Consider the following 15,871-nt stretch of genomic DNA (forward strand, 5'->3'; position numbering starts at 1 on the left):
AAGAGACTAGGGATAGGATGGGAATAAAACACAGACCTACTAGAGCATGGACTTGAGGATAAGGGGAGGGGGAAGGGTAAGCTGTGACGATGTGAGAGAGTGGCATGGACATATATACACTACCAAACGTAGGGTGGATAGCTAGTGGGAAGCAGCCGCATGGCACAGGGAGGTCAGCTAGGTGGTCTGTGACCACCTAGATAGGGAGGGTGGGAGGGAGACACAAGAGGGAAGAGATATGGGAACATATGTATATGTATAACTGATTCACCTTGTTGTAAAGCAGAAACTAACACACCATTGTAAATCAATTATACTCCAATAAAGATGTTAAAAAATATATATATATACTGTTCTTTATGGAAAACAATTTCAACGAGTCAACTCTGAGAACACAACAGGCAACCCTCACCCTGAGCCCCCCAGCGTCCTTCCCTAGACAGCAAGAAGCCCCCTCCTCTGTCCCAGGGCTGCCTAACTTCCCCTCTTCCCCCACTGTGGCTCTTGGGCAAAGCATCCTCTATGACCATTAGTCCTCATCGGACAAGTTCTGGTCCAGAGGGTAAACCATGAACATCACATCTGGTCGAGAGGGGACACAGGGATGGCCTGGACGCACAATCTCAAAGCCCAGGAAGCTGAAGGTCTTCAGGAGTGGAGCTCTGTCTTCCCGGCCCTTCCTGAAGCAGATGAAGGCATAGTTCACTTTCATCTTCTCTTCAGCAAACTCTAGCAGTGCTAACAATCCTTCTTTGCGCCCATCAGCTAATAATCCATCTGGGATTTCTACAAACAGGCTCTGGCTGGACAGGACTGCATCCCAGGAAGAGACCTTCACCTCGGTGACCTCATACTGGAGTGGACGATGTGAGGTTTTCCATCGTTCACCGGGAGGTCCTGGATCACAGTGAGCTCCTCGTCCTTATATATTAGAGCTGAGAGAGAAGGATCCCTGCCGCCCCCTCGCCCACCGGGGATCTTCGACAGTGGGTGAGGGGCATCCGGAGCACCACAGAGGCCCCGGAACAATGTGCCTGCAGCACCGGAGCTGGGGACAGTTACTCAAAGGCAAAATCCTACTGTCCTGGGTGTTTATCATCCTCGGCGGTTCTGCTCAGGGTGGGAAGAGGCGGCGCAGGGAGTGGGGTGGTGGATGAGTGGGCGGGTGTGGGGTCGCGCGCGCGCATGCGTGGGGCCGAGCTCTGCGGACTAAGTCCCTGTCGGGCAGCAGGCCCAGAGCCCTCCTCCTGCCTCAGCGAGCGCCTGCCTCCAACTCGGTTTCTTTTATATTCTTCGTTAAGTTCTTTCCTAGGCATTGTACACGCTCTTTTGCTGCTATTGTAACTAGAAGTTGGTTCTTCTGGTGAAGAGAAATGTTACGGATTTATTTTTTTAGGTTAATATTGTATCTGGTGATTTTACTTAATTCTCTTAATAGTTTTAACAGTCTATCTGTTGCTTCTCTTTGTTTTTATAAGGCAAATGAAAATATTATTTCTACATGATGATAGTTTTTTTTTCAGTATTCACTTTTGTATTTCTGAATACAAAGCAGATGCCAGTTTATAGAATATAGCTGATAACATTACAAACAAAACAAACAGCAACATTAACTATATTCTCAGCAAAACAGTAATTTATGTCATTTCTCCAAAATCCAACATAGTTCCAAGTTCAACAGTAAAAAGGAAAAAAAATCACCAGCAGTTGCTACTTCAGAGCTCAAGACATTGTTTTCTACAGAATTTCATGTTTCTACAGTTTGGTTCTCTGTTTCAGAGCATTAATTGCTTTTTCAGATGAAAAACCTGGGGTGGCAGAGGTTTGTTTGTGTGTGCTTGGGGAGAACCCAGGGTGGAGAAATACTGGGAGTAACAAGAGGTTCATTTCTCTGGTCAGACAACCAAGTGAGGAGGTAGTTACTCTGAGAACTTCTCAAATAGAGAATATTATACTGATCTACTGAGAGTTGGGGAAATCGCAGGAGCTTCTTTGTGAGACTGAAGATAGCAACAGGAATACTTCTCCTCCGGAGAAGTCAGGACCAAGGTGTCACTGCAGCTTGATGGTGGCTCTTTTCTGATGCTAGAACTTTAAAAGTATCTTGTTACATCACCACACATGGCAATCCCATACAACCTTGAATCCCATCATCACTGCTGTTGAGTTTTTTCATTCGGCACTGACGTATTTCTCTTACCAGTGTGTAAAAGGCATCTTCGGGCTTCCCTGGTGGCGCAGTGATTGAGAATCCGCCTGCCGATGCAGGGGACATGGGTTTGTGCCCTGGTCAGGGAAGATCCCACATGCCGCGGAGCAGCTGGGCCCGTGAGCCACGGCCGCTGAGCCTGCACATCCGGAGCCTGTGCTCTGCAACAGGAGAGGCCACAATAGTGAGAGGCCCGTGTACCACAAACAAAACAAAACAAAACAAAAACCAAAAATATAAAAAAATAAAAGGCATCTTCAACACCCTGTCTGGTCTTGGCTGAGGTTTCAATGAATGGAATCCCATAACTCTTGGCCAGTTCATGGGCTTGTTTTGTGTCAACTGTCCTTGTTGGCAAATCACACTTGTTTCCTACTAGCACCATAGGTATATCATCTGAGTCTTTTACACGCTTAATCTGTTCCCTGTAGAGGTTAATATCTGCAAATGATTTGCTATTATTGATGGCAAATACACAAAGGAAGCCTTCGCCTGTCCTCATGTATTAGTCTCTCATGGCACTGTACTCTTCTTGTCTGGCTGTATCCAGTATATCCAACAGACAGGTTTCACCATCTATAACCACCTGTTTTCGGTAAGAATCCTCTATGGTGGGATCATATTCATCTACAAAGTGGTTCTGGATCAGCTGGATTGTCAGTGCGCTTTTCCCAATACCACCTGATCCAACCACCACCAGTTTGTACTCAGTCATTTCACACCAGCAAGAACCTCAAGCTCCACTGCCTCCGCTTCAGACAGATTTGGACCACAACCAGGAAAAATGTTGGAGACCCCAGAACCGCCATGAACAGCCCCCACCAGGGAGCCGATGATAGTTTTTTAATAGAAGTATAGTTGATTTACACTGCTGCGTTAGTTTCTGGTGTACGGCAAAGTGGTTCAGTTTATACATGTATTTTTTTCATATTCTTTCCATTACGGTTTATTACAGGCTCTCGAATATAGTTCCCTGTGCTATACAGTAGGACCTTGTTATCTATTTTATATATAGTAGTTTGTATCTGCTAATATCAAACTCCTAATTTATCCTTCCCCCACCTCCTTTCTCCTTTGGTAACCATAGTTTGTTTCCCACATCTATGAGTCTGTTTCTGTTTTGTAAATAAGTTCATTTGTATCCTATTTTAAATTCCACATATAAGTGATATACGGTATTTTTCTTTCTCTTTCTGACTTACTTCACTTAGCATGATAATCTCCAGGTCCATCCATGTTGCTGCAAATGGCATTATTTCATTCGTTTTTATGGCTGAGTAATATTCCATTAAAGAAGATTATATATATATGTGTGTGTGTATCTCCATTCTTCTTTATCCGTTCAACATGATACTTTTATCTTTTCTCTTCTAATCCGTCTATCTCTTATTCTTTCTTCCTAATAGCTTTGTCTAGAACTTCCATTATTGTATGTTGAATGGTAGCAGTACAGTTGGATTCCTTATTTTTTTTCCAGATTTTAAAAAGAATGCACTTAAAATCTCTTAAGTATGATTGCTTTAAGTTTTTGATATATCGTCTTTACCAAGTTAAAAATGTCTTTCCTATATCCAGTTTGCTAAGTTATTGAACCAAAAATAGGTAATGAACTTTATCAAATGCTTTTTCTTCACCAATTGAGATACTTGTATGATTTTTATCCTTTATTAATGAGGTGATTTCTGATGTTGAACCTGAAATTCCTGGGATAAACCCTACTTGATCAAAATAATTTTATTTTATTTTTTTTTGCGGTATGCGGGCCTCTCACTGTTGTGGCCTCTCCCGTTGCGGAGCACAGGCTCCGGACGCGCAGGCTCAGTGGCCATGGCTCACGGGCCCAGCCGCTCTGCGGCATGTGGGATCTTCCCAGACCGGGGCACAAACCCGTGTCCCCTGCATCGGCAGGCGGACTCTCAACCACTGCTCCACCAGGGAAGCCCCAAAATAAATTTTTTAAAAATATAAAACTGGGTTAGTTAGCTGATATTTTATTTAGGATTTTTATATCTACATCATAATTGAAAAAAAAGCCTATTCTTTCATTTATTGCTTTTTCTTTACTGATTTTGGAACCAAGATTACACTGGTTTCATAAAATGATCTGGGCAGCTTTTGCTCTTTTCTAGTTTTTTGGAAAAACTTATAGAAGACAGGAATTAACAGTTCCTTGAAAGTTTGGTACAACTCCAGAAGTTCATCAACTTTTTACTACCATGACTTCTCCAGTCTCATTGTTTTCTACTGTTTACCACATACTTTGAAAAATTTGGTTTAGATTAATAAGTGTACAAGTTTTTCTTTCCCTAGGTGGCTACATGCTGTAAGGTACACACAGCCCTTAAGAATGGTGCCACCACAAACTCAAGGTCATCCACTTCAACTGGACTGTCAACTCTTTTACTCCCTGGAAGTAAAAGGGTGGTATCCCTCAGCCCTACCTCAAGTCTCCTCCTTAGCCCTCACCTTTTACCTTGGAATAGATGACTCAGCCTCCTACTTTATTGAGCCAAGGGGACCCCTAGAGACTAGCTCTCCTGAATCTCACCTACCTACTTACAGTGACTGTATATCCACACCCAATCACACCTCTTTCCACCCATCTCAGAAAACGATGTGTCCCTTCTTAAGTCCAAGACAATTCCTATTAAGTGTGCTTCAAAACCCCATCCCTTTCTCCCAAACCCCATCCCTTTCTCCCAGGGACCTCACTCCTTTCAACATCCTCTCTCTCTCCTAAAACTTAAACCCTCCCTCCCTACAGGGCTCCTTCTCCTCAGACCAGCAACATAATCAAATCTCACCCATCGCCAAAAAATCCCTCCTTTGTGTGCTGTGGGACAGGCATTCTCACGCACGGCAGGTGGGAGTGTAAATTGGCAAGATCATTCTGGGAAGCAATTTGGTAACCTGAATCAAAAGCCTGAAAAATATTTGCACCCTTTGTTCCAGTAATCCTACCTCCAGAAATCCATCTAAGGAAGTAATCAGAAATGCTGACAAGGAGAGATGTTTAAAAATGTTAATCTCACTGTTATTTTAACAGCAAAAACTGGAAACAATCTGAAGGTTCAACGACTGGGGATCGGTTAAATAAACTATACTTAAATATAATGAAATTTCGTGCAGTCACTGAAAATATCATTTTTAAAGAAGAGTTGACATGGGGAACTGTTCATGAAGCAATGTTGTAAGTGAAAACACCGGCATACAAAAAATATATACAGTGCGGTACTGATTTTGTTATGGATAAAAATGGCTAGCGCTTCTGGAATGTCAGCTATTATATACACCCTCTCCCTCAATCTTCACAACATTCCTCTACAGTTAATACTGTTACTCACATTTTGTACAGAAAGAAACCGACTAGAAAGAAAAACATCAATATCTATGGGGAGGAAGGTGGGTTACTGATGAATTTCATTTTCTTCATACTCTTTTGTACTTTCTAACTCTTTAACAAGGAGGTATTACTTTTTGTCAAACTGAAATACGGAATCGTTCTTCTCCTTTCTTGTTTGTATATATGAGTAATGAACAATTTGAACAATCCAGAGAAAATGAAAACCCTCCTCCCACTACTGCTATTCCAACCACCAGAGACAGCCCACTGTGTACAGTCTGGCTGCTTTATATTTGCTTTTTTAAAAAAATTTTCTTTTTATTTTTGTCTGTGTTGGGTGTTTGTTGCTGTGCACGGGCTTTCTCTAGTCGTGGCGAGCAGGGACTACTCTTCCTTGCAGTGCGTGGGCTTCTCCTTGCGGTGGCTTCTCTTTTGTGGCGCACAGGCTCTAGGCACGGGGACTTCGGTAGTGGCAGCACGCAGGCTCAGTAGTTGCGGCATGTGTGCTCAGTAGCTGTGGCGCACGGGCTCTAGGGCACGCAAGCTTCAGTAGTTGTGGTGTGGGGGCTTAGTAGTTGTGGCTCATGGGCTCTAGATCCCAGGCTCAGTAGTTGTGGCGCACGGGCTTAGCTGCTTTGTAGCATGTGGGATCTTCCCGGACCAGGGCTCGAACCCGGGTCCCCTGCATTGGCAGGTGGATTCTTAACCTCTGCTCCACCAGGGAAGTCCCTATACTTGCTTTTTAATTTAGATCTGGCTTTGGTATTTATATTTGCTTTTCAAATGTGTTTGTAGACATATACACTTGAAAAAGCAAATGTGATCATCTTACCACATCAATACTTAAAACTGGACAATTTGAGTCCTTTCAATGGCTGCATTTTGGTTTCCACCCTGAAGGATATCCAGGGCCCCTTTCTGTTGGAGCGGCCCAGGTTTAATTTTGCCAAGTGGTGAACCATCTCTGTCTGTGTGTACCTGGCCACCCCAAGAGCTCCTGGTTTGGGGTCTGGATAACTGAGTTCTTGACCTATTTCTGCCATTTACTAGCTGTGCTACCACAGGCTAATCCCTTTTTCTCTCTCGGAGCCTGTTTCCCCATCCTTCAGACTGGGTAACAGCTCTTGCCTTGCCCACTTTAAGGAGACACTGTGATGCTCCAACTGGCTGACGGCAGTGACTGGTTAAGTGCTGCCCCCGAAGCAGTCCTCTTTGGACTCCTCCCTTCTGCCTCTCCTCCCCATTTGCCTGCAGCCTGAAGGATTCTTCAACTTGTCTTAAATAGAGAAGGGGGCCAGAGAGCCGCCAGAAGGGAAGGGACATGGTCCCCAGACAAGCGCTAGAGGCCCAGAGGCTCAAGCTGGCGTTTAGGCCCTCTCCAGCTCACTCAAGAGTCTTCTGACTGACATCGGCGGAGGAGGACTCTCCGGAGGCGGGAGCGAAGAAGAAATGCCTGGAGTGCAACGGCGTGTACCAGGCGAAAGCACTCGAGGGCTGAAAACGCTGCCTGGCTTCCACTTCCAAAGCGCATTTTAAAGGCTCTGCGGGAGGGAGCGGGTGCAGCGGCCAGGGCCTTCTTCCACGGAGCCGCCGCCCTCTGGTGGCGGCATGCAAATATTACAGCTGCTGTATAGGCCCCGCCTCCCCGTGCAGAGGCTGAGTTGCCACTCACATCCTGAAAGTAAGGGGCCCTTAGGGAGCTCTCCACGAAGACCGAAACCTGGCAGAAAGGGAAGCCAGGCCTGGGTGAACCAGGACTGGAACCTGGGACTCCAGATGCCCCACCCAATAGATGCTTACAACGGCTTCTAGTAATCGTTAAGCAAAAGGCCCCAGACAATGACAAATTTTATGCAGGTTATTGCAGTAGAGAGAAGGTTCATTAATGAGAACCCTCTCAAAGAAAAGGAAGGGGCGTGAGGTTTTAGAGAGGCAGGTGAACCAGGGAGTCATCAACCAGTCTCGTGGGAATAGCAAGAAAGGATGTAGACGGGTTGTTTTCTTGGAATATGCAAGAGCAAGGTGGTCCTGTCTCCCCAGAACTTAAAAGAGGTGGGGGAATTTTTTTGTTCATTCGTTCTCCTATTACAGGACCTTTTTATCATTTCAAGTATTTTTAAAATTTATTTATTTATTTTTGGCTGCGTTGGGTCTTCGTTGCGGTGCGTGGACTTCTCATTGCAGTGGCTTTTCTTGTTACAGAGCACGGGGCTCTAGGCATGCGGGCTCAGTTGTTGTGGCTCGCGGAATCTAGAGCACAGGCTCAGTAGTTGTGGCGCCCGGGCTTAGTTGCTCTGCGGCATGTGGTATCTTCCCGGACCAGGGCTCAAACCTGTGTCTCCTTTGTTGGCAGGCAGATTCTTAACTGCTGCGCCACCAGGGAAGTCCCGAGAATTTCTTAATCATAGCTGCCTTTTGGGAGCACAGGGTTCAGATAAAGTTCAATGCTGTCATAATGGAGCAGGCTGCAGGATGGCCATTTAAGAGGTGAGGATAGTGAGGCCCAGGTCACACATCTGTGGGTTTCAGTGGTTGAGACAAGATTCCAACCTGCACATACGAAGACAGCAAGGAGACCCCAACCTGCAGTTGAAAGTTCCCTCTAAGAGTAAAATCATAAGTCATTGTCCAAGGGAGCAGCCCAGCCAGCAGCAGAAATGGCCTGCTCGGTTGCGGCTTTCAGTTTGATGGAGCATATCAGAGACATGCTGGCATCACCCAGGAAAAGTGTTGGGATTTACCAACACTTTTGGTAAGGCAGGGTGGTGGCCCTGAAGATACTGTGAAGTCCCCTACCAGAAACAGGGCAGTTCTGGGATTCAGCTACCGTCTCTCTGTTAGCCAATCTGTCTGTCTGTCTGTCTCTCTCTATGGCCCCCACTCTGTTTCTCTTCCTACCCAGCCTTCTTTCTCACCCACAATCTCTACTCCCCGGTAACTTCAACTGGCACCTGGCCACTTGCGGCCACCCCAGCCCATGAGTCTATCCAACCTCCAGCCGTAGAGCCCATCACGAACTGCAGCTTCCTTTGGGTCTTTTAAGACCCCTCCCCAGAGCCAGCCTGTGCTTTCAAGTCAGGCCCCAAGTCACTGACTGCCCTGCCTGTGCCCTGCCAGGCCTCTGACAGGCAGCCCACCAGGGTACCTCTGTTGCTCAGGGTTGGGTGGATGGGGTTACATGATCTGCTTCTTGCAGGGGCTTGGACAGGTCAGCTGCTCTCAGAGGCGTCAGGAGTAGCTGCGTCCAGGTGGCCTGAGGGTACAGTTTGGGGAGCCAGGATGGAAGTGTCATCATCTTCAGGCACTTGAGCCCACTCATGGGTCCTGAGCTTCGCCTGCAAGAAGGTGCTGACTTGAAGAAGGTGGTCTGAATGAGCAGAAAGAAGAGGACTCCAGTGTGACAAGCCCAGGCTGTGGTCCCAGCAGTACCCCAGGTCAGCCCACCCGGTTGCCCAGCCTCTTTGACAACCTTCTTCCTTCTTGGCATGAGGATTGCCCTTCTTGGCTAGGATCGCCCTAGCCTGATGCCAGTAGCCACAAAAATCACCGCTGGCACAGGGGCCTGCTCACCAAGAGGGTTTCAAGCGTCCATTTGTCAATCCACGTGCTTTTTCTCCAGGAAAAGGAGACACCAGCAATAATGACTTGAAAGGATGATCCAGTGAGCAGTTGAATTTCTCCTGGTAAATGAATCAGTTGGCTTCCTGATCTAAAAATCAACCTCTCTGAGTCAGCTGAAATGACCCTCTACTCAGTCTGACCAACTCGGAGACTGTGTCAGGCAGGGATCTTTCATTACAGGTGACAGGAACCCGATGTGGACTATCTAAAGGAAATGGGAACTAGATTAAGATGACCTGGCATGTGGCATGGAACCCCATGCTGGGCGGACAGCTGGACTGCAGGGATGCGTAGGGCCACCGCTCAGACCTCGCAGAGCCTCGCCCCTCTCGCCTGAGACACCCTCTGCACGTCACTGCTTCCACCTGCCCCAGGCTGGTTCTTATACCATTAACGCTCAGGGAGGGGTGGTCTGACCCAAGTCCAAACATCCTGAAGAAAAATGGGCTCTGATTGGCATGTTCAGGTACCCACCCCCAACAATCAACTGCGCCCACTTCCCACTGAACAAAATGGCTTTCTATAATTGGGGAAGGCGATGGGGGGGCACTGGAAGTAGGGGACAGCAGTGCTAGAATGAGTGCTTCTCTGGTGTGTCTTTGTTACCCTCTGCTCTGGCCTTTCTTCTGCCATGAATGCCCTTACCACTCCCTCAACCCCTTTACCAGGCTGGCTCTGCCCTCCTTTGAGACTCAAGTTGGCTGTCACCTCCTCCTGGAAGCATCTACCCCTGCCCCATGGGTGCCCCTAATTTGTGCTCCCACAGCACCCTCCCTTCCTGCTTCCATTCCCGCCAGCTCATCCTAGCTCGTGAGTTACTTGAAGACTCGGCCATGTCTTATCCTCAGGGCCTGGGACACAGAGGAGGTTCAGGAAATGTTTCCTGAATAAACTGATTCTGAGGGCTTGGATTCAGGAATGGGGGTGATTTTTCAGAAAGGCATCCCAGGATTTCCTTTCCAATTGTTTCTCATGTGATGCAGGGTATCACGTTCAATTCTTAAGTTTCAATTCCCGCTTCACCATATATTAGTTGGACAAGTTACCTAGCCTCCTAAGTTTCCTGACTCCCTCAGTTCCTCATCTGTAGAATGGGAACCAATAGTACCTACTTCAAAGGACTGTTGTGAGGGTTAAATTAGATACTGCTTAGCACAATTCCTGGGACGATATACATACTCATTATTTTATTATTGCTTTTACTATCATCATATGCCCCCCTCACTCTCCAGCAGCGTGGAACCCTGTAGCTGTGCAGGGAACGGGATGTCCCTCTCTCCAGCCCCTCACAATCCATAAGCAATCATTACTCCATCAATAAAACAAAGGCTCAGACTGGAGCCTCAATGGACTTCTGTAACAAAGGTAGCATCATTCATATGTAAAATCTTTTGGAAAATATAGTAAAGAAAAATATCAAGCAGTCTAATACATTATACTTTGGTATACCTTTTCCAGTCTATTTTCTTATGAATGTTAAATGCAGTTTTAATCATACTGCATATATATATATATATTTGCTTTCTATTGTCCATAGTAGCATCATATCTAACAACAAAAAAACCAAACAACCCAATCCAAAAATGGGCAGAAGACCTAAATAGACATTTCTCCAAAGAAGATATACAGATGGCCAAGAAGCACATGAAAAGATGCTCAGCATTGCTAATTATTAGAGAAATGCAAATCAAAACTACAATGAGGTACCACCTAACACTGGTCAGAATGGCCAGCATTAAAAGTCTACAAATAACAAATGCTGGAGAGGGTGTGGAGAAAGGGAATCCTCCTACACTGTTGGTGGGAATGTAAATTGGGGCAGCCACTATGGAAAACAGTATGGAGGTTCCTCAAAAAACTAAAAATAGAGTTGCCATATGATCCAGCAATCCCATTCCTCGGCATATACCCAGACAAATTATAATTAGAAAACATACATGCACCCCTATGTTCATAGCAGCACTAATTACAATAGCTAAGACATGGAAACAACCTAAATGTCCATCAACAGATGAATGGATAAAGAAGGTGTGGTATATATACACAATGGAGTATTACTCAGCCATCAAAAAGAATGAAATAATGCCATCTGCAGCAACATGGATGGACCTAGAGATTATCAAACTAAGTGAAGTCAGAAAGAGAAAGACATAGTAGCATCATATCATGTCTGCTACACTGTTATAGATAATTCAAGAAAGATAATTTTTTTAAAGTTACAATCATGACTCTTATACAGAAACAAACTGAACACAGCTAAAGATATTCTTTAACTCATTATTAACCAGGGACCCAGGAAGATGCTATAACCAATTCAAAGGCAAAAGTACAGAACAGGCACATTTATAGACACGTTTATAGGAATATTGAGGTGAATGTGTAAATGGAGTCAAAACTGGCTTCTTGCACAGTGGGGAAGGAAGTCAATTGAACGCCTGCTGGACTGAATTTTTTTAGGTCCCTAAACATGTCTGCTGCTGGCTGGACTCATTCATTGTACTGTGAAAGGTTGCGACCCAAGAAAATCCCACATAGTTGGATTGCTATTCAAGGATGAAGGCATCATACAATCTCAGATATGAATATACCAGATCTAGGTGGCCAGGCTGCTCATGACTGCCAGGAGAAGACACTCACAGATCACTTATAAAAGTGGGGTAGAGGGCTTCCCTGGTGGCGCAGTGGTTGAGAGTCCGCCTGCCGATGCAGGGGACACGGGTTCGTGCCCCGGTCCGGGAAGATCCCACATGCCGCGGAGCGTCTGGGCCCGTGAGCCATGGCCGCTGAGCCTGTGCGTCCGGAGCCTGAGCTCCACAACGGGAGAGGCCACAACAGTGAGAGGCCCGCGTACCACAAAAAAAAAAAAAAAAAAAAAAAAAAGTGGGGTAGAAAGGGAATCCACGCCATCAAGCAAGTTAAAAAAACAATATGGATGGTACAGTCCCATTTTTATAGTGATGCTAATATATGCTAAAATATATATAGAAAAATCTACAGGAATATATGCCAAACTGTTAACAGTCTTTATCTCTGGAAGGTGGAGGGATGAAGGATTTTTCATTACCTATGGGTTAGGGTTTTTCTTTTTTTGCAATACTTGAATTATTCACAGTGTACCTGTATTACTTTTAAAATTTTTAAATAAGAAGGAAGATGGCAGTTTACATGCTACACATTAAGACTTTATGGATGCTTTCAGATATTCACTCACGCAATCTTCCTGAAAGAATTACTCAAATTACTTAAGTACATATAGACTCCAACCCACTGAAACATAAGTAAAAATCAAGAATTTAAGGAAATGCAGTGTGGCTGATTATATTTTTCAAGTACAATCACACCAACATATGTAATGTATGTAATGTGTATGTATATGTACATGTTCGTGTACATGTGTGTATGCATGTGAGCATCCCACTTGTTCATCTTATGTAATGATGTTGACACACTTCCATTCGATCTGGGTGGATCTTTATAACTGCCCCAACCAACAGGATGCAGCAGAAGTGACAATGAATCATTTCCGAGATTAGGTCATCAAATTAGCGATAGTACGGCTTCCACCTGGATCTCTCTCTTGGGGGATGCTTGCCCTTGAAACTCAGCCCCTGCATTTCGAAGAAGTGTAGGCTACACAAGAGGCCATGTGTGGAGTTCTGGTTAATAGCCCCAGACAGGCCCCCAGCTGGATGACAGCCTGCACCAACCATGGGTGGATGAACAAGCCTTCAGATGATTAAGGCCAAGCTAGAGACTCAAGCTTTTGAGTCTTCCTGCTGAGGCCTCCAACATCACGGAGGAGAGACAGGCCATCCCTGCCATACCCTGTCTAAGTTCCTGATGCACAGAAACTGCAAGAGATAGTAAATGATTACTGTTTTAAGCCATTAAGGTTTGGGGGAGCAATACATGCAGCCACAGTGACTGGAACATGCAGTGTAAGCATAGAGAATTCAATATAAATATCATAAACATGGTTAAAATTTGAATGACGAGTTCCCATTTTTGAAAAAAGAAGACCTATATAGTTTTTTAAAAGAGAGATATGATAATTAAGCCTTTAATGGAGAGGCATGGAAGTAGGGAGCTGGGAAACTTCTCACCTTACTTTGTAAGGGAGGAAAAAAATTATACATGTTTCTGGAATTTGAGAGTTGGAGAAACATGGGTCCAAGAAAGTGTTTTACAGTCTGGAAGGTGTTAACAGAATTAAAACAATAAGCTGTACACTTTCCAAATCATAGAAGATAAAAAACAAATCATACATATCATAGAAGGCAAAAAACAAGAGAAACACAAAAAAAGAGAAAGCATAGACCAAAACATGAAAATAAAGCCCAGACATTAAAATAAGACCAAACATGCCAAAATAAATATAAATGCATTATGCTCCTCTACAAAAAGCCAAAGACCCTCCAACTAATACAATTTCATTACTATAATGCACCCATATTACTGTATATAAGATATAGCTAAATATACACCCTTTCCATCTGTGGCATCTGCACATTAGGCTAACACGCCTTCCAGACAGACGTCTTGCCAGTTCCACTCAGCTCGCTGCCCCTTAAGTCTCCAGATGGATGTGGGCTAATGGTAGGGCCCAGGGCAGACAGAAGTGACCACCTCAGGAAGCCATACCTTCGTGATAGGAGGAGCTGCCCAGTTTTCTGGCTGGAACAACCGCAAACAGGGAGTGAGGGTCAAACATTCCCCCTACATGCTTCCTGTCTGAAGGTTCTAGGCCAGATTAGAGGGCAAAGCATGCTCAGGCCACCAACCATGCCATCTTGCCCAGCCCACTGGCACATCATTAGGGAAAATTCCTCCCGGACTCCTGCCAATCATTTGCCACTTTTTCTGAAAGGTTCTGAGTTTTTGTGTTTTCCTATGTCTTAATTAGCTTTCAAATTGGGAAGTTGGGAGATGGTCTATCTAAGAAGGTTGTTTAATGCCATCTTAAGTCTAACGTCTTATTATCTTAGAAGACGCTTTTAAAAAACTGTCTATGAAACATCAGGTGCTGTGCCACGTGCTCAGAGCACAGTAATGAATAAAGCCGGGCCCCAGCCCTGGAGAGGAGCTCACAGCCCCGACCCGGGGAGGGGGCCAGGGAGCGAGCAAGTACACTGCTAACGGAAGGGAGAAGGAAATAAGTGCTAAATATAGGGACCGCGTGGCAAGGACAGGGAGGAGGGAGCACTTCACGCTGATGGAGGAATGGAGGAGGCTTTACGGTGAGTCTGCAGGGCCTCCCTCTGAGCCCACAACAGTAACTATAAATGGAGGAAAGTACCCACATGCTCAAAGCGCTGTCAACATTCAGAGCCTGATCATCCTGGGGCAGCTGAGCCACTTGGAGGGGAAGGTCCCCTTCCCTGGGGCAGGGAGGCTGTGACCCTCAGGAGGGGCAAGGGGAGGGGGCAGATGAAACGGGTCACATTGGGTTCAGGGCAAAGCAGTGGCCCGGGATGAGGTGTCATCATGCAGGAGACCCCAGGCCCCGAGGACTTCAAGGTTTCTGATGTTACCTAAGGTGAAATGTTGCCAATGTTCAGGGGGTGAGTTGTGGGCATTTTCTCAGTCCCAGCTTGGAGGGGAGGCAGAAATGAGACAGGGGGCTGGTGGGGTCCAGCCCCAGGAAACATGAGTGGGGGTCTCAGCTAAAAGGGGGGGAAGGGGGCCAGCATTTATTAAGTCCCTCCTCAGAGCCAGGCACTACAGAGCATTAGTTTATCTAATCTTTGTTAACTCTGCAAATACTTACTGAGCACCTACTCTGTGCCAAACACTGCTTTAGGCACTGGGGATACAGTGGTAAACAAAAATCATGATCTTCGTGAAAAAATAAACAAATATTTGACATAATTTCAGTGATAAATGCCTATCACCAGTATTAAGTATTATGAAGAAAAATAAAGGGGAAAAGAATAAAAGGAGGTGCCATTGTCAAGAAGTGGTCAGGGAGGCCTCCTGGAGAAGGTAACATCTGAGCAGTGACCCGACTTAGCAAGAGAAAGAGCCTTACAGCATTCAGGGAGGCTTCCCCAGTCTAGAGATGAAGAAACAAACCTCAGAGAAGTGCAGTGGCTTTCCCTAGCTTACAAAGCTCCTAAGACTCCTCTAGGGGAAGGTATGAGATTCTAGGCTTAGGTGATGTACTGAGAGCCAGCACCTGACCCTCAGATCCTCCCTTCACAGACAGTTGTGGTTACAGACCCTTAGACCAACCCACTTGGTAAGAAGTCAGCCCATGTGTTCTTTCACTTTATTTCTTCCCCTTCCCCTTCTCTCCTTCTCTCTCCCCGTCCTCCCTCCTCCTCCTCCTCCACCTCCTTCTCCTTCTTGCTTTTACAACATTTCATTATAAATAAACATTGGGAAGTTTATTATAAACACACAAAGGTTCAATTCAATGACTAATTATAGGAAGAACACCTGAGTAACCAGCACCCAAGTGAATAAAATATTTAGCTGCCATCCCAGAAGCCTTCATGTGTTCCTTTCCATTTTCCTGTCATTCATGGTAACCCTTTCTTTGCCTTCCTTATCATTTTTTACAAACTATTTTTGCATCCCTAACAATAGTTTAGTTTTGGCTAATTTTGAAATTTATAGAAATGGTAAATTTTGTATGTATTCTTTTTGTCTTCTTTCACTCAATATCATGTTTATAAGATTCATTCATGTGGCCGAGT

The 15,871-nt window shown here is 45.3% G+C and overlaps 2 protein-coding genes across 2 annotated transcripts; both read right to left on the reverse strand.

The window, feature by feature from the left end:
• Positions 1 to 345: 345 nt before the first annotated feature.
• LOC131753367 (ornithine decarboxylase antizyme 2-like) lies at positions 346 to 1,179 on the reverse strand. The gene is given in 3 exon segments (XM_059058584.2): positions 346 to 858; positions 861 to 1,002; positions 1,004 to 1,179. Coding segments are annotated over 3 exon segments (567 nt in total). The 5' UTR covers positions 1,100 to 1,179; the 3' UTR covers positions 346 to 529.
• Positions 1,180 to 1,864: 685 nt separating this feature from the next.
• Positions 1,865 to 2,992, reverse strand: LOC131753366 (GTPase NRas-like). The gene is given in 2 exon segments (XM_059058583.2): positions 1,865 to 2,224; positions 2,472 to 2,992. Coding segments are annotated over 2 exon segments (570 nt in total). The 5' UTR covers positions 2,925 to 2,992; the 3' UTR covers positions 1,865 to 2,107.
• Between the last annotated feature and the right edge of the window lie 12,879 nt (positions 2,993 to 15,871).

This window comes from Kogia breviceps, chromosome 3, assembly GCF_026419965.1.
Source record: "Kogia breviceps isolate mKogBre1 chromosome 3, mKogBre1 haplotype 1, whole genome shotgun sequence".
Lineage (NCBI taxonomy): Eukaryota > Metazoa > Chordata > Mammalia > Artiodactyla > Physeteridae > Kogia > Kogia breviceps.